The sequence below is a fragment of the Pseudorasbora parva genome, chromosome 8, assembly GCF_024679245.1.
Source record: "Pseudorasbora parva isolate DD20220531a chromosome 8, ASM2467924v1, whole genome shotgun sequence".
Lineage (NCBI taxonomy): Eukaryota > Metazoa > Chordata > Actinopteri > Cypriniformes > Gobionidae > Pseudorasbora > Pseudorasbora parva.
In genome coordinates, this window is record NC_090179.1 from 7838428 (window position 1) to 7864275 (window position 25848).

Consider the following 25848-nt stretch of genomic DNA (forward strand, 5'->3'; position numbering starts at 1 on the left):
TCTGATGCCTCAAAAACGCATCCCATTAGTTAAAGAGTTAGTTAGTTAGTTAAATTCTGTCATCAGTATTGGCTGACACTGTTCACATTAGTACCACAACCCATGTTGAACCCAGAGAATGACATTGAAGAGAAGAGATTGGTGAATAAAGTTATTATTTTTGTTTGTTCGTTTTTTTTTTTCACACTAAAATTTGTTGTCGCTTTATAACGACAGGTTATGGTTTGGAACATCATGAGGGTGAGTATTAAATGACAGAATTTGTATGTTTGGGTGAACTAACCCTTTAATCATTATTATTATAGAGTCACATATATATACCTATCTTACATCATGTTATAATAAAACAATAAATAATATTTGGCACTATTATTTTAGATTGTACTGCTGATTAACCACCGACAATGTGCAAATTAAAGAACAAAGACGCAGCAGCTGATTTGCATAATGAACAGTGCAATAAGAGTAATGCAAATTAGTGTAGGATCACAAAAATAGAGCCGATGATAATCAATCCAAGTTTTGAACCCATAGTTATGTTTACTCTGAACTTATTTCAGTTGAGTTCACTAAAAGAAGACGTACATGGCAGTCAAGAAATTAAGTGATTAATTAAGTGAATATATAAGAGATAATTAAGCATTAGTGATGAACACCTGCTGTTAACAAGCAGAATCACTGAAGGAAAGAGAAACACAAGAACTACAACTGACTTCAGCTACAGTCTTAGATGAAATCAACTGAAGATAAATAGATTTAGTCATGAGTTAGATCCCCATTTAAAAGCAACCTACTATATTTCCTCAAATATAAGCCTGTAGTTAATTAAATGCCGGGCCTCTGATAGTGGCCAGGGGCGTGGTCAGCATGAACAAATAAAGGCCGGTCTCAAATAAAGGCCGGGGGAAAATGAGTGAATAATCTCTTAAATGCCGATAATTTAATGCGAAACCATCCTGAGGCCACGCGCCCCGATGCGAGTCATGCCAGTGCGACACACACTAATCCTGGTCTACCTAAAAACTTTACAGGGATTGCTTTGTAAATTAAATTGAGAATATAACGGATGCATGTGCCATTTTAAATAGGCTACTTTAGTCTATGAGAGATGCAACGTCTGTGAAAATACCGTGTCACCAGGCAGGCTACAAATATCGGTCTTCAAAATGTGTGCCTCAATCTGCTCCGTCAGTAGTCAGGGCACTGATCAGGGAGTCTGTCCGTTGACTTACCGGTATGTCCCGATCAGTGCCCTGACTTTTTATGTCTTAAGGGTGTCGCACCCAAGCCTCGAATCTCAGCTCTGGGCAGCCCCACGTCTCAAGCCTTGTTTATACTTTCTCCTGGCTCCGCTGACTTCGCGCGCTCCTCCCCAAATGGACGAGGCGTTTATACTTGACGCGTTTGCCGTTGTGCTATTCTTTGAAACGACAGAGGGCGACTCGGAGTAATTGTTCTATAAAGCAACAGGAAAAAGCGTCGAGGAGAAGTGGGCTAACGTGCAGAGGTGATGATATTTATTTTAGTACATTTTTACCAAAAACCACACTACAAAAGAATCGTGTAAAACTCAGTAAACCTTGGCTTGATATTATTACTTGTGACATGAGAACAAAATATGCAATAAATTAATGATCTCTTAAATATTTCCTAATTTCACTAAACTTTAATGTCATGATTTATTTATTTATTTGGTTAAACATGGATCTTTATTTAAAATGGCTTATTTCTGCTTTTGTACACAGCAAAAACTCCAGTGTTAAATTAACTCTCCTGAGAGTACATGTGAGACCACACTCAAGAGTGTTAAAGTGTTAAAATAAGAGTGTTAAATTAACACTGAAGCAGTGTTAAAGTTAATAAGATAATTAACTGATTATTGGCAATTATTGAAGATACCTGATGATAACAAGCAGAATCACCAAATGAGAACATCACAATTCACAAGTGGACATATTTTCCATTTGTAATTGCAAAGCAACTCAGACAGTGTGTGTTTGTCAGAAAATCATAAAAATAAAAGAAATTTCACTCACACCTTTAGACACTTTAGACAACTTATCATCTGTAATTCACACATTTTTGGATCATGAGAGAAACCAGACCTGAAGACTCTCTGGCTCAGGATTCAATCCAGGATCTTCTTGTTGTGAGGAGCCAGTGTTTCCCACTGAGACACTGTGCTGCCCTTAATCACAGATATAAGACACACTTTGACTATTTCTGTCAGAGTCAGATGTCTACAGAAGCTCTTACTGAGAATTAACAGAGGTTTAGATGTTGAGGATTTATGGTTCATTTGAAGTCACCATTGTGGAGGGAAGCGTTTGCTTTAGTTGGGCTCTTGGTCCCCGTATGTGTGTTAGCGTTTCTTAGGCTGCTGTAACTGTATGTGTGAAACACAAGAGTTGTGGCTGAGAAAGCAAAGCTAATGTGACATCAGATGTTGTCAGCTCATTGTTGATGATAACTAAATCATCAGAAAGTGAGCATCTGATGTTGTTTTTTGTGTTCTTGTTTGACACAATAGTTATTTGTTTATAGCCTCTATAATCTTGTGAATCTGCATTATTGGCACCAATAGCAATAAAAGGACCACCTTTCCTGACGGATGAGAAAAAAAGTATGTGTACCCAATGTTTTGAGAAAATATTTCCCATGGTCACACACAGATATCAAGATTTGGCCTATGATTCACAACAATGGTGACAATCAAGCATCAGTTTTGTACTACGAAGCCACCCATCATGCATTGCAGCAGGAAGCGTTTTTTTGTCACCGTTGTTGTGAAACATAGGCCAAACCTTGATGTCTGTGTGTGATCATGGGAAATATTTTCTCAAAACATTGGGTGTATGTACTTTATCATCCTTCAGGATAAGGCTATTGGTGCCAATACTGCAGAGGCTATAAACAAATTACTATTAAAGCAAATAAAAACATAATATCAGATGCACATTTTCTGATGATTTAGTTATCACCAACAAGGAGCTGACAACACCTGATGTCACTTTAGCTTTGCTTTCTCAACCAAAACTCTTGTGTTTCACACACACACAGTTACAGCAGCCTCAGAAACGCTAACACACGTACGGGGACCAAGAGCCCAACTAAAGCAAACACTTCCCTCCACAATGGTGACTTCAAATGAACCATAAATCATCAACATCTAATTATCTGTTAATTTTGTTTTTATGATTTTTGGATAAACACACTTTGTCTGTGAGTTGCTTTGCAATTACAAATGGAAAATATGTCCACTTGTGAATTGTGATGTTCTCATTTGGTGATTCTGCTTGTTATCATCAGGTATCTTCAATAATTGCCAATAATCAGTTAATTATCTTATTAACTTTAACACTGCTTCAGTGTTACTTTAACACTCTTATTTTAACACTTTAACACTCTTGAGTGTGGTCTCACATGTACTCTCAGGAGAGTTAATTTAACACTGGAGTTTTTGCTGTGTAGGCTCATTCAGTAAATATAAGCACCTCATTTGTATGTGCAAACTGGGGGCCGGTGTGATGAGACGTCATGCTCGGGTAGATTCGCCAAGCGCACGGAATTACAAAAATGCGTATTATGTTGTTGTATGGTGATATTTTTGCAAATGTTTCTTAAAAAAATCTATGATATTTGTCCACTGGAACGATCACTTTAAATTGAAAACGGTTTACATAAAGCAATTATATTTCAAACAGATGGAATTAGAAATACAGGCCTGCCCCTAATAAAAGCCTGCTTCAAATAAAAGCCGGTTCCCATCAGCAGTTCAGGTAAATAAAGGCCCCGATCTTTACTTGAGGAATTATGGTATTTATTAATTATCCTCATGTTGCATAATGATCTTTTACAATTTTATTGCTAACACTTGTCATGAACACCTAGTGAAACATTTAATTGAGTTGATATAATCCCTCTAAATTTGTGACAATATCTTACAATTGACCATGCTGGTCACACAGACTTCAACATTCAACATGCAAAACTTTAGTAAGTCGAGAGTGAATCTTAAGTAAATTATCAAGTACTCTATGCAGTTCTTTTTTTATTTACTAGAGCTCTTGTGTAAGTGAACTACTAACTAATCATTTGTTAGCACAACATACTATTCCTATTTCACTTTACTTCAGTGTAAATGGGTTTGCATTCATTTTTTAAGTAACTAATTAGATTGTACCTTGTGCACAGACCTCTATGGCCAGACAGACTGATCAGCAAAAATTATAATACTTTTTTAATACAAATTATAAAAACTATTTTTTCTAGTTTCATGATCTACTAATCAGCAACATTGCAGGTCTGTGATTTCTTTACCATAGAAGTACAGAGTAAATAAGCATAGTTTTTATTTGCTTCCACTTTTCCTCCAGTAATGTACCTTCACTGAAAATAATGACTTTGTGGTATGGTAAAATCTGTTACATTAATTAATGTAATTATGAAATTAAAAATTAATACATTGTAAAAGCAAGATTAAGTTGGAACTAGAAATCTTATGTAAAATTTACACACAATTGATTCATGTAATAAATTAACTGAGAAGTACATTTTATCATATATTTACAAATACTATTTAATGTTTTATAGTCACAGCACATTCACCTAAAAATATTATGTACATTTCAATCTGAAAAGCAAAGTACATTTGAATTTGCGCACATATTTTTTTTTTTTTTTTTTTACAAAAAGATCCCACTTGTTCGTTTTGAGATGTTGCTTTTATGGGGCTGGTCGTTTTGGGATGTTGCTTTTATGGGGGTGACTTATTCTCAATAAGTTTTGACTTTTAACTGAACGTGAGTTTTAATCACAATAACTTCTATAAAATTGAGACTGGTGGTTAAGTTAGTCAAAAATAGAGGGGATTAAATGTAGTTAGCCACGTTCTTGTAGAAAAAGACACCAATTCTGGTTAACTTTGATTACGTGCTGGCTGCCTTTGTGTGTGTGTCCTCTAGCAATGTTAGCCTTATTTAAAAGTGTCTTGTCATTTTTATATCCACTGAAAATTTTGCAGCAATTAATTGATCAAAGCTAGTCTGCACCAAAGAAGGAAAGTTTGGATGGCAGGTGAACTTGGATACCAAATAAACATTCATGTGTAATGTTAGCAGCAAGTCCATGTGTGATGTCAGCCATTTTGTTTTAGTGAGCTAACGATATGAAAGTCTGGTCACATTTTTAATGAAAATAAAATTTAATATTTCTAAAAACCTAACGTTAGACCACAGCCTTTAATGGCTAAAGTGAGGTAAGCACCAGTAGCTTCAGCCCTTTGCATCAGTTAAGGTCTACGAGCCGAAGCGGGAACAGCTAACTTTTGAATGCAATCAATGGGGCAAGCCCCTCCGCCTAAATGCAAACTAAATGAATGTGTTTTTTACAGGTCATAAAACTATTGGCTCTATGAGTCCACACTCAGAGTGTTAAAAGATAACACCAAATCAGTGTTGGAGTTAATAAGATAATTAAGTGATGACTGAACATTAATGATGCACACCTTTACAGCTTACACACTATTACCAACTTCACACATTACTACAGACTGACTGAATTTCTGTTATACATCTACATGAGCTCTTATTGAGAATAAATATAGTGTTTATTAAGTGTTAATCGCCATTATGGTGATTACACTGTAAAAAAATACCCATCAAATTTACGGTAAAAAACCGGCAGCCCTGGTTGCCAGAACTTTTCCGTAAAAAATACGGCAGTAACGTTTTAGGTTTTATGGGACAACAGCATATAATTTAAAGGTTTATAATGCGGTAATTACGGTTAAAACTGGTTTATTTTACAGTTAAAAACCCTTTAATTTGAAAGTTTATATAGAAATAATTATGTGTACACAGTACACTATAAAACAATAATGGTAAAAAAAAAAATATTGAGCCGAAATATTAAATTACCAACTTTCAATTGAAACAATTGAAATGCTAATATCTGTTATTTTCCTTTTATATAATTTGACAATCACCAATTATAGTGGTGATGAGAATCACATGATGAATCAAAGCTCATCACACGCAGCTTTTGGAGGGACAATATTAACATATAGAAGGTGCACACACAAACACTAAACACCAAACACCATCATGGTAGCACACATGATGTTTTAAAAATGCAATAAACATTAATTTAACAACATTAGATGTAACATAAAACCTTAATGTACATAAGTGATTAGAAAAAACTAAGAAGAAACATAGTTAATTCAATGAAAATGCATCAAATGCGAAGTGTCACGTGGGGAATTCTGGGAATGTCAATTTACGTTTTTTCACTGTTAATTACACAATGACCTGTTCTTTTTCACTTTGAAAAATTGTAAATTTAACGGTATTTTACTGTAAAATAAAATAAAATGTATAAACCTTTAAATTATACTGTTTTGAACTGTAAAATAAATGTTTTTTAACCATAATTATTACATTATAAACCTTTAAATTATATGCTGCTGTCCCGTAAAACCTTAAACGTTACTGCCGTATTTTTTACGGTAAAGTTCTGGCAACCACAGCTGCCGTTTTTTTACCGTAAATTTTATGGGGATCTTTTTTACAGTGTACACTGTAAAAAAATACCCATCAAATTTACGGTAAAAAACCGGCAGCTCTGGTTGCCAGAACTTTTCCGTAAAAAATACGGCAGGAACGTTTTAGGTTTTACGGGACAACAGCATATAATTTAAAGGTTTATAATGCGGTAATTACGGTTAAAACTGGTTTATTTTACAGTTAAAAACCCTATAATTTGAAAGTTTATATAGAAATAATTATGTGTACACAGTACACTATAAAACAATAATGGTAAAAAAAAAAAATATTGCACCGAAATATTAAATGACCAACTTTCAATTGAAACAATTGAAATGCTAATATCTGTTATTTTCCTTTTATATAATTTGACAATCACCAATTATAGTGGTGATGAGAATCACATGATGAATCAAAGCTCATCACACGCAGCTTTTGAAGGGACAATATTAACATATAGAAGGTGCACACACAAACACTAAACACCAAACACCATCATGGTAGCACACATGATGTTTTAAAAATGCAATAAACATTAATTTAACAACATTAGATGTAACATAAAACCTTAATGTACATAAGTGATTAGAAAAAACTAAGAAGAAACATTGTTAATTCAATGAAAATGCATCAAATACGAAGTGTCACGTGGGGAATTCTGGGAATGTCAATTTACGTTTTTTCACTGTTAATTACACAATGACCTGTTCTTTTTCACTTCGAAAAATTGTAAATTTAACGGTATTTTACTGTAAAATAAAATAAAATGTATAAACCTTTAAATTATACAGTTTTGAACTGTAAAATAAATCTTTTTTAACCGTATTTATTACATTATAAACCTTTAAATTATATGCTGCTGTCCCGTAAAACCTTAAACGTTACTGCCGTATTTTTTACGGTAAAGTTCTGGCAACCACAGCTGCCGGTTTTTTACCGTAAATTTTATGGGAATCTTTTTTACAGTGTACACTGTAAAAAAAACTACAAAAAACTGTTATTTTTACAGGAAAATGCTGGCAGCTGTGGTTACCAGAGAATTATGAATCTATGCGCACTATGAAATTCAAAATTAAGTCTGTGGTTAGAGGAGGCACAGTTTTTTTTTCATTTCTATTAAAAATAAATAGAAAACCAGTAAGTATTACATTAAAATGTAAAGCATAAGATTTATGTATGTAAACTGCATATACATTTTCAATGCATTTGGATTATTTTTACATAGACAAATTAATAAACTAAATATGATTAATATATGCCAGTTATACGTAAATGAAACAGTTAGGAATTATGTAAAAGTACACAGAAAAACACCCATGTTAAATTAACACTTCCTAGTGTTTATGTGTATGCTCACTACTGAGTTAAATTACCATTGAAGCAGTGTTGAAGTTAATGAGATAATTAATTGATGATTGAACATTAATGATGAACACCTGATGATAATGAGCAGAATCACTGAAGGAAAGAGAAACACGAGAACTACAGCTGACTTCAGCCACAGCTTTAGATGAAATCAACTGAAGATAAAAGAAGACATTAAATCTCTGAAGATCCCATCAGAGGATTAAATAACTCCACAAACAACATTACCAGCTTCATGCATTACTAACCAAACTGATTTTATTGTTGTAATTTATGTTTTAATTAAAATAATAGTTTTATATGAAGTCACCATGATGGTGAGCAGTGTTTGCTTTAGTTGGGCTCTTGACCCTTGACTTTCCAACATTAGTTTTCTGGCTGCTTTAACTGTTTTTGTAAAGCACTTTTGTTATGGCATGGAAAGTCAAAAAACCATGGCCAGGTGATTTGGCTCTTTAATGATGATTATATTAATCATCATGTAGTGGCTGAATCACTAAACTCATTCAGATTCTAATGCTCTGGTTATGGAGGTAATGTGTTAATTGTGTAGTATGCGTAATAAAAGCCATGTGGTTTACATTATAAACTCATGCATTGTTGTGGCAATCAAACAACTTGCAGGACCAAAAAAAAGGTTTAATCTATGGCATTACTTAGACAAACACAGACATCAAGAATCAGTGTTTGCATCTCTACAGTGGTGACAAAAAAAAAAACAATTCAGATGCATAATTTATTCATGCCGCAATGCATGCTGGGACTCATTGGAGAGTTTTGATTGGTGGTACCCAGCATGCACTGCAGCATTAAGCTTTTCATTGATTGTCACCATTGTTGAGATTCATACACTGATTCTTGATATCTGTTTGTGTCTAATAGCTGTCATAGATTAAACCTTCTGTGCACTATTTTTTATTTAAATTCTGCATATTAGATTGCCACGACAGCACTCATGCTATAGAATCAACTGGCCACTATTATGATTAAACAAAATTAATAACACATAAACAGAGTCTTGGACTCTGAACAAGACCAGTGATCACTAGATGATGATTATATAATCATGAACAAAGAGACAAATCATCTGACCATGTGTTTTCTTGGCTTTCCATGCTGTAACTAAAGTGCTTTACAAACACAGTTAAAGCAGCCAGAAAACTAATGTTGGAGAGTCAAGGGTCAAGAGCCCAACTAAAGCAAACACTTCTCACCATCATGGTGACTTCAAATAAAACTATTATTTTCAATAAAACATCAACATCCACAGAAATAAAATTAGTCTGGTTAGTAATGTGTGAAGCTGGTAATGCTGTTTGTGGAGTTGTTTAATCCTCTGATGAGATCTTCAGAGATTTAATGTCTTCTTTTATCTTCAATTGATTTCATCTAAAGCTGTGGCTGAAGTCAGTCGTAGTTCTCCTGTTTCTCTTTCCTTCAGTGATTGTGCTTATTATCATCAGGTGTTCATCATTAATGCTCAATCACCTCTTAATTATCTCATTAACTTCAACACTGCTTCAATGGTACTTTAACTCATTAGTGAGCACACACATGAACACTAGGAAGTGTTCATTTAACGTTTCATTTATAAATTATTTACAAATAAGATTTTTATTACTGATTCTTAGATAGTGATTCTTTGTAAGTTGATTAATTTGTTTGTTAAAATTACATAATGCAAATGCATGGAACATTTATATGCAATACAAATACATGTTTAGACATTTTTTAAATGCATAAACGTGTAAAGTGACTTACATTTTTAAGATTAACAAAAAATTGTAATTGTCAACAATATTTGCATGTCAAATTAACAAACTAGTTTTTACAGTATTTTCTCAAAAAACGTACAGGTTTTTAATACCAATATTTGTAGTTTTATCAAATAAAATGTTATTATAATCACATGTTGTAAATATAACAAAATATTCTGTTTAATAGTTTACAAAAGTTCACTGTGATTCAAACAAAAAATATATATGCTTTTGGGTTTTCTATACTTTTCTTTTGGGATTTTACATTGTTTTTCTGTAAATTTCACGGGCATAAGGTTAGATCTATTGCAGTTATTCACCGTATATAGTAAGGAAACTTTGTGTTAACCAAATAACAGTTTTTAACTGTAGCATTTTTACAACCTTTGACCGTTAAAATCACGATCATTTTTTACAGTGTACACTGTAAAAAAAACTACAAAAAAACTGTTATTTTTACAGGAAAATGCTGGCAGCTGTGGTTACCAGAGAATTATGAAACTATGTGCACCATGAAATTCAAAATTAAGTCTGTGGTTAGAGGAGGCACTGTTTTTTTTTCATTTTTATTAAAAATAAATAGAAAACCAGTAAGTATTACATTAAAATGTAAAGCATAAGATTTATGTATGTAAACTGCATATACATTTTCAATGCACTTGGATTATTTTTACATAGACAAATTAATAAACTAAAGATGATTGATATATGCCAGTTATACGTAAATGAAACAGTTAGGAATTATGTAAAAGTACACAGAAAAACACCCATGTTAAATTAAGACTTCCTAGTGTTCATGTGTATGCTCACTACTGAGTTAAAGTACCATTGAAGCAGTGTTGAAGTTAATGAGATAATTAATTGATGATTGAGCATTAATGATGAACACCTGATGATAATGAGCAGAATCACTGAAGGAAAGAGAAACACGAGAACTACAGCTGACTTCAGCCACAGCTTTAGATGAAATCAACTGAAGATAAAAGAAGACATTAAATCTCTGAAGATCCCATCAGAGGATTAAATAACTCCACAAACAACATTACCAGCTTCATGCATTACTAACCAAACTGATTTTATTGCTTTAATTTATGTTTTAATTAAAATAATAGTTTTATATGAAGTCACCATGATGGTGAGCAGTGTTTGCTTTAGTTGGGCTCTTGACCCTTGACTCTCCAACATTAGTTTTCTGGCTGCTTTAACTGTGTTTGTAAAGCACTTTTGTTATGGCATGGAAAGTCAAAAAAACCATGACCAGGTGATTTGGCTCTTTAATGATGATTATATTAATCATCATGTAGTGGCTGAATCACTAAACTCATTCAGATTCTAATGCTCTGGTTATAGAGGTAATGTGTTAATTGTGTAGCATGCGTAATAAAAGCCATGTGGTTTACATTATAAACTCATGCATCGTTGTGGCAATCAAACAATTTGCAGGACCAAAAAAAAGGTTTAATCGACGGCATTATTTAGACAAACACAGACATCAAGAATCAGTGTTTGCATCTCTACAATGGTGACAAAAAAAAAAAAAAAAAACACAATTCAGATGCATAAATTACTCATGCCGCAATGCATGCTGGGACTCATTGGAGAGTTTTGATTGGTGGTACCCAGCATGCACTGCAGCATTAAGCTTTTCATTGATTGTCACCATAGTTGAGATTCATACACTGATTCTTGATATCTGTTTGTGTCTAATGATTGCCATAGATTAAAACCTTTTGTGCACTATTTTTTTTTTTTTAATTCTGCATATTAGATTGCCACAACAGTGCTCATGCTATAGAATCAACTGGCCACTATTATGATTAAACAAAAGTAATAACACATAAACAGAGTCTTAGCCTCTGAACAAGACAAAGAGACAAATCATCTGACCATGTGTTTTCTTGGCTTTCCATGCTGTAACTAAAGTTTTTCATTGATTGTCACCATTTTTGAGATTCATACACTGATTCTTGATATCTGTTTGTGTCTAATGATTGCCATAGATTAAAACCTTTTGTGCACTATTTTTTTTTTTTAATTCTGCATATTAGATTGCCACGACAGTGCTCATGCTATAGAATCAACTGGCCACTATTATGATTAAACAAAATTAATAACACATAAACAGAATCTTAGCCTCTGGACAAGACAAAGAGACAAATCATCTGACCATGTGTTTTCTTGGCTTTCCATGCTGTAACTAAAGTGCTTTATAAACACAGTTAAAGCAGCCAGAAAACTAATGTTGGAGAGTCAAGGGTCAAGAGCCCAACTAAAGCAAACACTTCTCACCATCATGGTGACTTCAAATAAAACTATTATTTTCAATAAAACATCAACATCCACAGAAATAAAATCAGTCTGGTTGGTAATGTGTGAAGCTGGTAATGCTGTTTGTGGAGTTGTTTAATTCTCCTCTGATGAGATCTTCAGAGATTTAATGCCTTCTTTTATCTTCAGTTGATTTCATCTACAGCTGTGGCTGAAGTCAGTCGTAGTTCTCGTGTTTCTCTTTCCTTCAGTGATTGTGCTTATTATCATCAGGTGTTCATCATTAATGCTCAATCATCTCTTAATTATCTCATTAACTTCAACACTGCTTCAATGGTACTTTAACTCATTAGTGAGCACACACATGGACACTAAGAAGTGTTCATTTAACGTCTGCGATTTTTCTGTGTACTATTACATAAATCTTAACTGTTAAATTTACGTGTCACTGGGATTAATCAGTCACATTCAGTTTATTAATATAATTAAATAAATCTTACCTGTTTCATTTATAAATTATTTACAAATAAGATTTTTATTACTGATTCTTAGATAGTGATTCTTAGTAAGTTGATTAATATGTTTGTTAAAATTACATAATCCAAATGCATGGAACATTTATATGCAATTCAAATACATGTTTAGACATTTTTTAAATGCATAAATGTGTAAAGTGACTTACATTTTTAAGATTAACAAAAAATTGTAATTGTCAACAATATTTGCATGTCAAATTAACAAACTAGTTTTTACAGTATTTTCTCAAAAAACGTACAGGTTTTTAATACCAATATTTGTAGTTTTATCAAATAAAATTTTATTATAATCACATGTTGTAAATATAACAAAATATTCTGTTTAATAGTTTACAAAATGTCACTGTGATTCAAACTAAAAATATATGCTTTTGGGTTTTCTATAATTTTCTTTTGGGATTTTACATTGTTTTTCTGTAAATTTCACTGGCATAAGGTTAGATCTATTGCAGTTATTCACCGTATATAGTAAGGAAACTTTGTGTTAAGCAAATAACAGTTTTTAACTGTAGCATTTTTACAACCTTTGACCGTTAAAATCACAACTTGTTAATGTTTGTTTCTCTGGCTGCTGTATCTAGGTTTTCTATGGCAAGAAAAGCAAGAGAACACACGATCAGATGCAGTTGATTGCTTGATGATTAGAATATGATGTGTCTAGTGTCTAGTGGCTTAATACACCATCATCTCATGACTGAGTATGAGCAATATACCCTGTAAATCTCGTAAATCAAAAACACCCCGGAAAAAAAAGTGCTTCTCAACATAAACTCAACAGTGACGCAAGCGTTGGGGATCATTTATATTCACGCCCCCAACATTTGCATCTGTCCAAACATGTTCATTGTCAGGTGGAACTGCAGCGAAATCATCAAACGACACTTGAGGATAGCAAAAACAGCTCTCATGACACACGTCATGTTTAGGCTGTGCAGGAGACTGTTGTCATGTCAACAGTCATGGTTGAGGTTAATTATAATCGCATACCACAACAAATAATGTTGTGATACCACAACAAATCGTTCGTTTGTTCAGCCCATTTCAAGCAAGCTTCGCTCAGCATCATAAGGGGCAACTATAATCCTGCTAGCAGTAAGTAGTGATTTATCCACTTATTGACTGTTTAAACAATTTCTGATTAAATTGAAAGTTTCTTAGAGAGACCGCATTGTCTAGATGTGAGACTGCTAGATGCTAGTCTGATGCAAGATGCTTGTACAGTAAAAATAATAAACTCCAAGTACCATACAAAACTAAATAGTGTGTCTAATGACAAAGGTTAATATTATTTTGTATTACAAAATACAACCATAGATACGTTGCTTACAGATCGTTCACGCGATCCATCTAGCAAACGTCATCTTTTCTACCATATAAATTAAAACGATGCTATTCATTTAGTAAAAAGGATGTAGTTAAACACAGACCGAATGAATGACACTTTAAGAAAAACATCTGAAATGGAGATTGATAAAATGCAGCTTAATTGTTTATTGGTGTTTTCAGATCTTCCACGCGCGAGAGGGAGAGCTCACGTGCATACGGTTGCCAGATTGGACATGTTTAGGTAAAACACTGGATGTGTTCTTTTCACAGAAAAGCTCTGTTTGGGGGATTTAAATTACTGAAATCTGGCAACCGCACGAACGCACACTCTTTCTGGCGCACGGATGATCTGAAGACACCATTAAACAAGTAGGCTATATTTGATCAATCTCCATTTGAGATGTTCTGCTTAATGTGTCATTCAGTCGGTCTGTGTTCTGTCAGGACGGTCAGGACTCACGAGCCGCTTCACTGAACTGCTGTGAGTTGCTGAAATAAGCCAATCAGAACAGAGCTCAACATTAATATTCATGACTCTTCCAAATAAGGCAAAGACAGAGCATTACATCCTAGGGACAATTTATAGCGTTGTAAATGGACCTGATTAACTGTATCTGGACAATTTTTGCCCTTATTTTAACATATTGTTTCAAATCATTCTAGGGCACCTTTAATGTCTTCGCAAATGTTACATTTATAGTTAAGAACATTTTACTTGATACTGGCAAGTAGTGTTGTCACGATACCAAAATTATGACTTCGATACGATACCAGACTAAAATATCGATACTAAATCGATACTAAATCGATACCACAGTTAAAAAAAAAAAGATGCTTAATATGACAACAGAACTTGTTATTATTCATTGTTATTTTTTACAAAAAAATTAATGTGGCCAGCATGTTCCTTAGGGTTGGGCATAGTTTGATTTGAACAATTATTGATCAATTACTATTAAAATTATCTCAATGTATTTTTTACAATGGGGTAATTGTGTTGCAATAGCTTACACACAGCACAAGAAAGCTTGATTTCGAATTGTAAATTGAATTTAAAAAGACGAGTAAACAGTAATAAAATAAGAACAAATAAACAGATTAGAAACAATAGCACAAATAAATGCAATAGAATAGAAGATACAAATTAAATAGACTGCTTTATTTTTTCAGGTAGGTCTAACATTCAGATAAGAAACTGAATAAAAAAATGCATAGTAATTACATTTAAAACAACATTGGATAATGTTCTTTGTAAAAAAAAAATCAATAGCGTACAGCTGAAACTATTAAAGTTACTCAAGTTGATCAGTCAAGAGTGTGATCGTTTGTCTTTTTGTAGTTTGAATAACAAATGACTGCTGTCCCTTTAAGACTAACGGACGCATGGATCCTAAACACTGTTCCTGTTACTCGTTCTTCCTGAACTGTTTGCGACTGTGTTTACGTTAATACTCTTCCAGATGTGCACTGATAATTCTTGAGTGTATTTGACCAATAATAAGCTGGAAAAGGAAGCAAATGTTTGCACTTGTATCATGTCAGAGGCGGCTTCATTACGGTAGGCTATGTGTGTGCGCTTCAGATGTGGAGCACGAAATCTGCGGGGATTAGTAGAATTAATTTATGTGCAATCCCGCGCGAAATTCAGACTGATCACACACTAACACTAACACACTGTCATGAGGAAAAAGTCCAGCAGAACGCGCGTTCGCCGTGCTCAGAGGTTAACCGGGCTGAGTGAGAATATGCCGGTGTGTGTCAACTCGCTGACGGTCGGAGAGGAGAGCGCAGCTGGTATCGATACTGTAAAAATTGAGAATCGTATCGTTTCAGATATTCCAGTATCGATACATATCGAAATATCGATATTTTTGACAACACTACTGGCAAGTAATGTGTACTTGATATTACAGCAGTACATTTTACTAAGAAAAATTGAGTGCAAATTGTTAAAAAGATTTTTATCAAGTTGTTTTTATCAGTGTTTACTGTGTACTTGTGTGTTAATATTTTTTTTATAAATTTTAAAAGCCTTTACATTTTGTGTTATTGTTAATTTAGTTGTTGTTCTCTCTTGTTTGATATCCGCTTAAACTCCAGGACCATTTTTTGGGATTTCCGCCTGGATTTGGTCTACCCAAATTTAAAAGCTTCCCATACACACATACAGTGGTTTAAATTCCAAATTTTGGTGTCATTTTTACAGGAAACCCTTTAAAGTTACATAAAACACTGCTAAAAGTCATAAACATGTAAGTATATGTTGTCTAAGCTGTAATAATCCCCCCAAAACGTAGGCGCTTTTTGATTTTTTTTGTTTACAAATTCATTTTTGAAAGTGTGTAACTCAGGCCCTGTGAGCTCTAGGAACCTGCAGACAGTTTGGGCTATTTCCACTAAATTACAGAAAATAGTGGAAAAAAGAAGTTTGTCTGTGTCATGTTGTATGCCAGATTTATTCAAATGGGTCTGAACGGGATGACCCCCTTCTTTTCCCCGCTCCCCCGACCCTGCTACCCCCCTCCCACCACCATATTCAGTGATATGAATGCAATATACCAGTGTCATTAAATTAATTATAAATGCTGGAAACATCCCAAACTGTCTGTAGGGTCCTAGAGCACACAGGGCCTGAGTTACACACTTTCAAAAATAAATTTATATAAAAAAAATCAAAAAGCGCTTTGACAACCTATACTTACACGTGTATCACTTTTAGCAGTGTTTTATGTAACTTCAAAGGGTTTCCTGTAAAATGACACCAACATTGTGAACCTAGACCACTGTATGTGTGTATGGGTGGCTTTTCAATTTGGGTAGGCCAAATCCAGGCGGAAATGGTACCAGAGTAATTTAGCGTAAATACTAGGGCCGGGACTCGATTAAAAAAAAAAAATCTAATTAATTAGAGGCTTTTTAATTAATTAATTGAAATTAATCGCATTTTAATTGCATATAAATATTTGACCTGAGAACAGTGAGAAGTAATTTTTCACATGTTTTTTAGTATACCATTGAATAATGACTGAATACATAAGCTTAATCAACAAAATATTGTTTATTTATTTCAGTCCAGCAGACCAGTGCAATGTTTGTCATTAAGTGTAGCAAAAGCGTATTTGTGATATTTGAGGCTCGATGTGCTGCGGTGATACAAAAATTCACATATAGTAATACATAAAGTCCCGGCCCTAGTAAATACATTACTTTGTGTAAAACAAATGCAAAAGTGATGCATATCTCCAGAAAGCATGGACTCTAAGCTTTCAAATGGTACCACATATGACAACATAGCTCCTCCACAGACATTGAAAATCGAAAGTATATACATGACGATGTCATTTCGGACCCTGTACAGGGTCCATGGAGTTTAAGTGTAAACTAAAAAAGTTAAACTAAAACTTGTTAAACTTGCAGTGTCTGTTGTGGAAATGTCCTAAGCAAACAAAAAAAAAATTCAGAACATTATGGGAAACAAAAATGGTTAGCTGGGTTAGGATCTGGCACAAAAAAAAAAATCATTATTAGCATGATAATTGATGTATCGAAGCCTATCAAATCTACCGTCGCTGAGTGTACTGGATAAGTATTGACACACCTCAACATCCCTGACATAAAAAGTGCTGTGACTTACCATTATTGTCTGGTTTCATGTTAACAGTCACTGTGGTATGCGGGAAGATGCTGAGAGTGTCACGGTTCATCCCATCACGTTGAAACGTGTTACCCTGGAAATAGATACCATGGATATCCACTTCTGTGCCCAAGCCAAGCATGTGCCACACAGCATGTTCTCCATTACACAAATCCAGATGAGGCAGGTTTCCGTACATATAGCCATTCACAGCTGAGAAGAAACCCAAACATTCTTAATTAAAATGCTGTCAAACAACGACACTTGTATAAAAGTGATGACGTAAATGTATATGATTGTGTGTTTAAACACATGTATGCATACCATGCATCTTATTGCTCTCTTGAAACTCTTCATTATCTGGATCTGTATCAACGCTGCCAAACCTTTCAATGTTTTGTTTCAGATACCAGCTTTCATTCTCATCCATCACAGAGAATAGCAGAAAAAACTCATGCTGAATTTTGGTAGCACGCTTAAGAGACACACCCAAAACATGGGAAAAAAAACACACACACACACACACACACAATATATATAGGTTATTATATTCACCTCCATAGTCTGAAAGGCAACAGATGCACGGCATATATGGCACATTCCACAAATAAGGTCCACCTTGTTGTCCATTTTTTTAATTTTATTTACGCATTACAGGCACAAATCTTATTTTTGTTGTTTATTGTCTTTTATTGAAGATAATTATTCTAGTATGAAAATAACCTAATTTCAAACATCCAATATATTTATTATAGCCCTTAAACTTGAGTTTAGACTTGAATGACCAATGTAACATAATATCCCACATTATTTGTATTTTGCAAAACCCTGTTATGATTTTCTGCTATGCTAAAAACACAATTAAATATGGCGTCTCAATTTTTACACAAACTACAACTTTGACTGCATTCTTTAAACAATCAAACCTGTACTGCAAGAAAAAATATCAAACAAAGTTTATGGACATATAGGTTTATTATAACACCAAACCAGCATTTAGCCCAACTTGATAGTCCCAACTGACTGACTGCTTAAGGTTGAGGTTGACAAAAAACTAGCTGAAAAACGAAAAATCATAAAAATTTCAGGAGTATTACGCCATATATTTGTGCATTATTTGTAGAAAGAACCATATAGCTTGTATAGGCCTATAGTATGCACATTTGTTACCTGATGCCCACTTCCATCCAGAACACCTTTCTTACACACTTGTATGGGCCCAAATAAACCAGAGCTACTGTCACGAACAGGATCAACAGCAGAATAGTACAAGTATGAAAGACAAGGAGGATCATAGGTGGAGGGACCTTCAATTACTCTCCAATGATAGGTGAATCGTTTACCAGGGGCCACAGAGGCTCCATCTTTCTGAGTACCTGTGGAGGAGACATGTGGAGAAAAAAATAGATAAGCCGTACCTTCATAATTTATACTATGTATTTTATTTTTAATATTTTAGCCGAATATTATGCAATGTGTGTATTATACTATTATGTTTTGGTGTTCAGTTTCAAAATGAAAAGTAAGAACCACTGCTTTAGGTCTTTGATGAGAATTTTACCAAAGGCCTTTTTTCTACATGGACATCTGTGTTTACACCCGTAGCTGTATATTACTTACCATCCTGATACATTGCTCCTTCATAGGCCTTCTCATAATGCAAACCATGTGGCTGAATGCTATAGTTACGTGTAGCTTTATTCAGGAATGTCACAATGATAACATCACCAGTCTCTGCTCTGATGACAGGACCTAGGGTGGGGGTGGGGTGGGGTGGGGTGGGGTGGGTGTAGAGATAACAGATCACTCTTACCATCTTCAAAACATGCTTAAACAATATTAATATAACTGTGCTTCATGAAACTGAAAACCACTTATACATCAGCTCTAGGCCATGTTACTATACCTCTTATCCTTAAACTTTAAAGTAAGCAAGAAATAAAACCACAATTTACCCCATTTATTTTCTTTAACATTTAAGTTTAATTTTGGTCTTATTGTTAACAATTCATTTGTGCATGTGTATTCAACTAACAAAAAAAGTGTAGCGCCTCTGGCAGTTCAAAATGCTTACGCTACATCAGACGTTGAATACAAAAGGCGATTCGCTGGAAGCTAGATCATTTGCTTTATAAAACTTAAAAAATTAATATTTTTCTTACACAAACGCACCGTTTCGCTTTAGAAGGCTTTTATTAACCCCCGGAGCTGTGTGGAGCAGTTATATGATGGACAGAAGAACTTTTATGGACTAATGACCCAACAGTCACTCCCATTTTAAAGCTTGGAAGAGCAAGGATATTTTTAATATAACTGATTTGTCTTAAAGAAGAATGTCACGCCTAGGATGAGTTTAGGGTGAGTAAAAAATGGGATAATTTTCATTTTTGGGTGAATTAACCCTTTAAGCAACGCTCACTTTTCACAATCAATTAACAAGCGATATACTCTAACTTAAAGTCCTGTCTTAAATCTGGGTTTGATTGACGTCAGAGTTCGGTTCGTTTGGACGATGTGAACGCGGTCTTCTGAACTCAAGTGCGCACCCGCGAACCGTACCCAAGTTCGCTTAGTTCACATCTCTAGTTCAGTTTTAGTTGTTTTATGGCCATGGCCATAATCTACGACAGTGTGTGTATTTACCACAGTATGCAAACAATTTAATTCTACAATGAAGCGTGGATGCGACGTGAAAACAACGTTCTAATGCACTGCAAATGGCGAGCGCGCATTGCTCGTCACTTCAAGAAGAGGCGTGCATTAATTATTCTTAATTCTGACATGCTCATCTTCCGAAAATATTGCCAACGATCTATCAGGTAATAATCTCATGCACATAATGTCAGCACAGCTGACTACGGCAGCTGGTAAAGTCCAAAAATGATCAGTACTTTTGCAGTTGGTTCTGTTCGAGGTCGGATCACGTTCTCACCACAAACAAACTGCTCTAGAGTTCGGTTAATAGCGTCCTCTTCAAGGAGGTCTCGGTACGCTCGTTTGGTCCACTTTTGGTGCACACCCGAGTGCGATTGCTGCTTTCACAACTGACCAGACAAACCGCACCAAAGAGGGAAACGAACCCTGGTACGATTCAACCGAACTAAATGAGGCAGGTGTGAAAGCACCCTTAAAAAGGTGGTCTGGTGTTCGGTTCATGTGAACTCTGGTATGGTTCGCTGCTGATGTGAATGCAATTGTATTAAATCGCGGAAGTGAACCGCTATTAGTGATGAATGATTTGATAAAAATGTGTTTTGTGTTTGTATCACTCATTTACCTGAGCGTCACTGACGTACTGCAAGCAGAGAGATGTAGATCTCATTCAGCATTATTTAGAGCATTTGCAGTGTTCGCGGCAGATAGACGCAATGTGCCATTACTTACTGAAGCTTTGGTAACAAAACCAACGGTTCAAAAACAAAAATATAAAAGTGATGGAAGCAACGCTATGCATTTCACCGCCTTCATAATCACTGTCGTTACTAAGCAACCGGGTAAACAGCTGCTGCTTTGAAGCAAACGAACCCCGGTTCGTACCCAAAAAATATAATATGAACTCAGTCCAGAGGGGGAAAGGGGAGGGGGCGAGCAATTGAGCTCAGGTTCGATCCAGGCAATCGAACCAAGTGTGAAAGCACCCTTAGTTTCTTTTGACAAGCCATACCAAAATACATCACAATGTAGTAAAGTAAGTAACTTCCATTTCATGCCGATTTTAAAATATTATTCAAAGACATATCAGTCTTCATAAATATATAAGACACAAGTGAGGATTTTACCCAGAATTCCAAGATGCTCGTCTGAGCCCACAATATGCGTTTTGGTAGTGAATGATTCATCTGTATATGAAATGTATCTGGCCTTCAGGTATGTTCCACCCAGTTTACCAGCATCACGACTGAAGTATGGCTTAGATTCACTGCAGGGAAAGAAAGAAGTAAACTTAGAAACTCTAATTCAATAGCAACATTAACACCTATATTATATGAAAATAAACACAAAATTAATCTAGAAATAAGAATTAAGGTTTCCATTGGCAGCAATTATATTGTGACAATAACCGGTACATTAATGACATTGTTAAATTTTTTTATTATTTTGTGCCCACTGAGGATAAATTATTGAATAGAGAATTCCAAAACTGAGATTTTAGATTGGTAAATATTACGTTTTGAATATATTTGGATTGCTGCTGGTATTGAGGCTAGTCCAATGTTGTTCACTGGCCGTGTCATGGAATAGAGGATGGATACCTGACCCGAGCCCGACGGGTTCCGACGGTACCCGACGGGTCGGGCCGGGTTCGGACAGATATTTAGAAATGACGCTCGGGTTCGGGTCGGGCTCGGTCACGTCAGCGCGATAAGGCATTGAACCTTTTAAATTTAAAACTGCTTATTATGCAAGTAGCCAATGGGCCTGTTAAAGTGGATGCAATGGTTTGTTTTTGTGATTAAAATACATGTAAAATATTACCCTAACATCCGTCTTCCTGCATGCAAAAATTGGTTTATGTCGCCGTGACAACAACGTGCAACACGCGTGCATATTGCCCGCAGCATCCTTGTCATTCCAGTGAGCGCAACTTCAGCTGCTGGCAGCAGGACAGCCTTGAAGCCATCCACAGTTGATGCAATCCTTTTTCTGCATAAAACCTCGAATAGCCTAAACTTTGATGGATAGATTTTGTAAATAGATCCCATGTTGCAGTTTAGGAACCATACAGTTTGAGAAAATTGGTAAGATGACTTTCATTTCAATAAGCATGTCAATTGTGTTACGTTAATGTTTTGTTCTGTTAGCTTGGGACATTTTTAGCAGACCTTTGTTCATTTAATTTCAGTTGGCTATTTGATTGTGCTCTGTGTAACGTTTGATGCCCCGTGTGCGCGCTGATGCGCTCGTCTGTAACGTTAAACATTTCAGAATGCCTTCCAACAGTTGCTTAATAAAAGCGGGCTTTCCACACAAACAAACGTAGGTGTCATTAGTATATGAGGGGAAAAAAATTATTTTAACTGTCGGGCTCGGACATAAATATTTGAATGCCTGTCGGACGCGGGTCGGGCTCGGACAGAAAAATGCGGCCCGATCCGCACTCTATCATGGAACAAGACAAATTTCCCAGAAATGGCTAAATAAAGTATATTCTATTCTATCTTTGAATAATGTGCATTTACACATATTAATTAAAAGTTATTGAACCAAGTTTAGACTTTTATCTTAAAGGTCCCCTTTTTCATGTGTTTTTGAAGCCTTGATTTTGTTTACATTGTGCAATTTAACATGAGTTCATGTTTTCGCGTGTAAAATAACAGTATTTTTCACACAATTTACTTATCTGTATACCGCTGTTTTCTCTGTCCTAAAAACGGCCTGATGATTTCCTTGTTCTATGAAGTCCCTTCTTCAGAAATACGTAACGAGTTCTGATTGGGCCAGCGGCTCTTGTGTTTGTGATTGGACAGCAGCTTAGCGCACGTTGCCCGGAAAGGTCCCGCCTCTTACCATAAAGGGAGATGCACGCGCTCAATGTGCGCTCTTCACCACGTGGGAGAGCAACAACACCACGCCCCCTTTTTGGTATATTCTTGTGGGCGAAGAGTTAGTCAACAAACGGTTCTAGTGACGTCATCCCTGCATTCCTATAGTCCAAACCGGCCGTTCGCTGTAGGCTTTGAAAGGGAACTTCTGTTTATTAAAATATCTCGCTTGGCATTGAACTTTGAGCTTTATAAATTTACAGGTATTATTTATGCTCTAACAGCAACATTACACACTAACTAATGGGTCCTGCACACTGTGCGATTTTTCAAAATCCTTTGCGAATGTCCCTTGTCAGACTGTACGAACATGATCCCCGATGTAAGCCATGTCACACTGTAAGAGTTGTCATTAATGTCAGACTGCACGATAGTTAAGGGGCGCTAAAAACGGACGCGCGCAAGAAAACTCACCCGGAGCTTTATATCATCAATGAATGACGCGTTAGGTGACAGTGAGCTGCATTACACGCAGGACTGAAATGCTGGCTACAAATACATTTATAGCTCTCGTTTTGGTCATAGTTTGTCTTGAAAAACCAAGATATTTGACTGTTGTCGTAGGAGAAGTCACACTGCAGGATTCTGTGCCAAATCTTCTGACACTGCCAGAATTTCGTCTGAGGTAAAATTTGATTGCAGTGCTCATTAATCGGCTGCCGGTGAACATGTCAAACTCATGACCAAAGACGTCAGATTTTAGCCTAGGATCAGAGGAATCTTTTAGGATTTGCTAAATTTGTTTCAGACGGCCAAATCGTGGGCAAAATCGCACAGTGTGCACCCGGCTTGAAGTTTGAAAGATGGGATTGCGAAGAACAGGACCTTTAACTTTAAACTGTAGCAACTTTATATCAGTGATGAACTTTAAGGGCCAGCAAAGTTCTCTGTTTGTGTAACAGGACCCCTTCATGTCAACTTGTGCCCGGACCTGATGGCTGATGATTCCAACATGTGTGCAAAAGAGTTTTTGAGCCCCCAAAAAGTGGCCAAAACCTTGAAAGAGAAATATAAATCCTTACGAAAACAATAGGGGCTCATTTGTCATGTAGTTCTTTTCTGAAGGGGCATAGTTCCATTCCATCTCTTCAGCAGCAATGTAGAAACGTCTCTCAGTGCCAGGGGCTTCTGTTGGAGAGGCTGCAGACCCACAGCTTGAGACCTCATAGAAACCCTGCATACCTGCTGCTCAAAAGAAGAGACCATAAAAAAGAGAGATTCAGAAATGATAAAAATTTAAATTTAATTGACTAATGACACCTAGCGGAATCACAAAAATAAAACATATTTTGCAAATGCCCCTTTTTCGTGCTGCACGTCCTGTAACGCAATAATCACAAATACAGCTCTTACAGCTCAGTCTCAACAGGTTAAAGTACTACTTTCAATAAAAGGCTGGCTCAACATATTAGGAATACTTCTAGATTTGTTGCTATGAGTCATGAGTAAGTAAATCAGTAGCCAACACTCTGTCTAGAGTGCTTCGCTTGCACCAGACGCAACTACTTAAGGTGGTCTACACTGGACTTGTAAAAATAAACATTACAAACTGGTGCACTTTTTTCTGAATAGGTGCATAATGATGCTGTATTGAAATGTCCATTGTAGTGTGTTGATTGCATTGATATGTTCATGACCTAGGGCTGGGCAATAAAACGATAACGATATGTACTGCAATAGACACGTAATCGATATCAATAAAAAATGTGTTTGATATTTGTTTTTGTTTTCCTAAGAAGAAACCATAAGTAGTGTAACAAGGTTAAAAACACATTTAATTACACTCCAGCCCAGATAATGAACTGGTTCCGGTAGGGTCATTTAGATCTGCGCCAGCCAAGAGAATGAACAGCTGCGAATACACTGCACAAGGGTCAATCGCCAATCTGATCACCACTGTTTAATGTGTTGTCAACAGAATGAAAATCTGTCAACAGTGCAAATTGGTGTCCATTATGAGTTTCTACACAATGCAACGCAGAGAAAAACCACCGTTCAAGTTGCATGAACAAGTTTGTTTGCTGGAACAAAGGCACTCTCTGGTAACCTAGAAATGTACGGAGTGACATGCTTACAGCCAATCATGTAACAGTAAAAATGAGTACTGTAGCGAGTGAGTATGGCAGGAAACAGGAAAACAAGTCAGCTCGCCAGTATGGCAGTTTTTTGGATTTTATAAGTCTGACTGTAGTCAGACCAATGTCATCAGCAAATTATGAAAGACTGTCATATACCCCAAGACTGGAATAACACAAACTTGTTTAACCACCTTTAGCCTTGTTTATACTTTCGTCTGGCTGCTCAGCGCGAGCCTCTGCTGACTGTGGAGGTGTTTTGGACACCATTTGGAGGACACCCGTCCATTTGGAGAGGTGTTTATACTTGACACACTCGTCGTTGTACTATTCTTTGAAACGACATGGAGAGGTAACGCTAATCTGCATCAGTGCATCACCTTAATGTTAAGAGATAATTGTTAAAGGGTTAGTTCACCCAAAAATGAAATTGCTGTCATTAACTCCTCACCCTAATGTCATTCCGCACCCGTAAGACCTCCGTTCATCTTCAGAACACAGTTTAAGTTTAAGCTCTCAGACTAAATATAAAATATCTTGAACTGTGTTCTGAATATGAACGGCGGTTTTACGGGTGTGGAATGACATTAGGGTGAGGAGTTAATGACATCAATTTCATTTTTGGGTGAACTAACCCTTTAGGTGTTCAATGTGATTTAAGACTTATGTTTACATTTTGATTATTTGAGTGTTTCCCATGGTTGTGTTGACATTTGTGTCTTTAGGGGAAACTCAGGGGATTATAATCAGAGGAAGGTTGTTTAAAATGAAATGATGTATTTTTCTCCTGGTCCTTATT

At 35.7% G+C, this 25848-nt stretch overlaps 1 protein-coding gene across 1 annotated transcript in view; it reads right to left on the minus strand.

Annotated features, from left to right (window-relative positions):
• Positions 1-25848, minus strand: part of LOC137084084 (ferroxidase HEPHL1-like) — a 61331-nt gene that overhangs the window by 16035 nt on the left and 19448 nt on the right. Inside the window, exons 7-12 of the mRNA XM_067450030.1 lie at positions 23997-24159; positions 21211-21350; positions 19052-19183; positions 18602-18807; positions 17756-17906; positions 17432-17644 (exon numbers count right to left, since the gene is read on the minus strand). Of these exons, the coding sequence (XP_067306131.1) occupies positions 17432-17644; positions 17756-17906; positions 18602-18807; positions 19052-19183; positions 21211-21350; positions 23997-24159 (1005 nt within the window). The remainder of the gene's footprint in view (positions 1-17431; positions 17645-17755; positions 17907-18601; positions 18808-19051; positions 19184-21210; positions 21351-23996; positions 24160-25848) is intronic.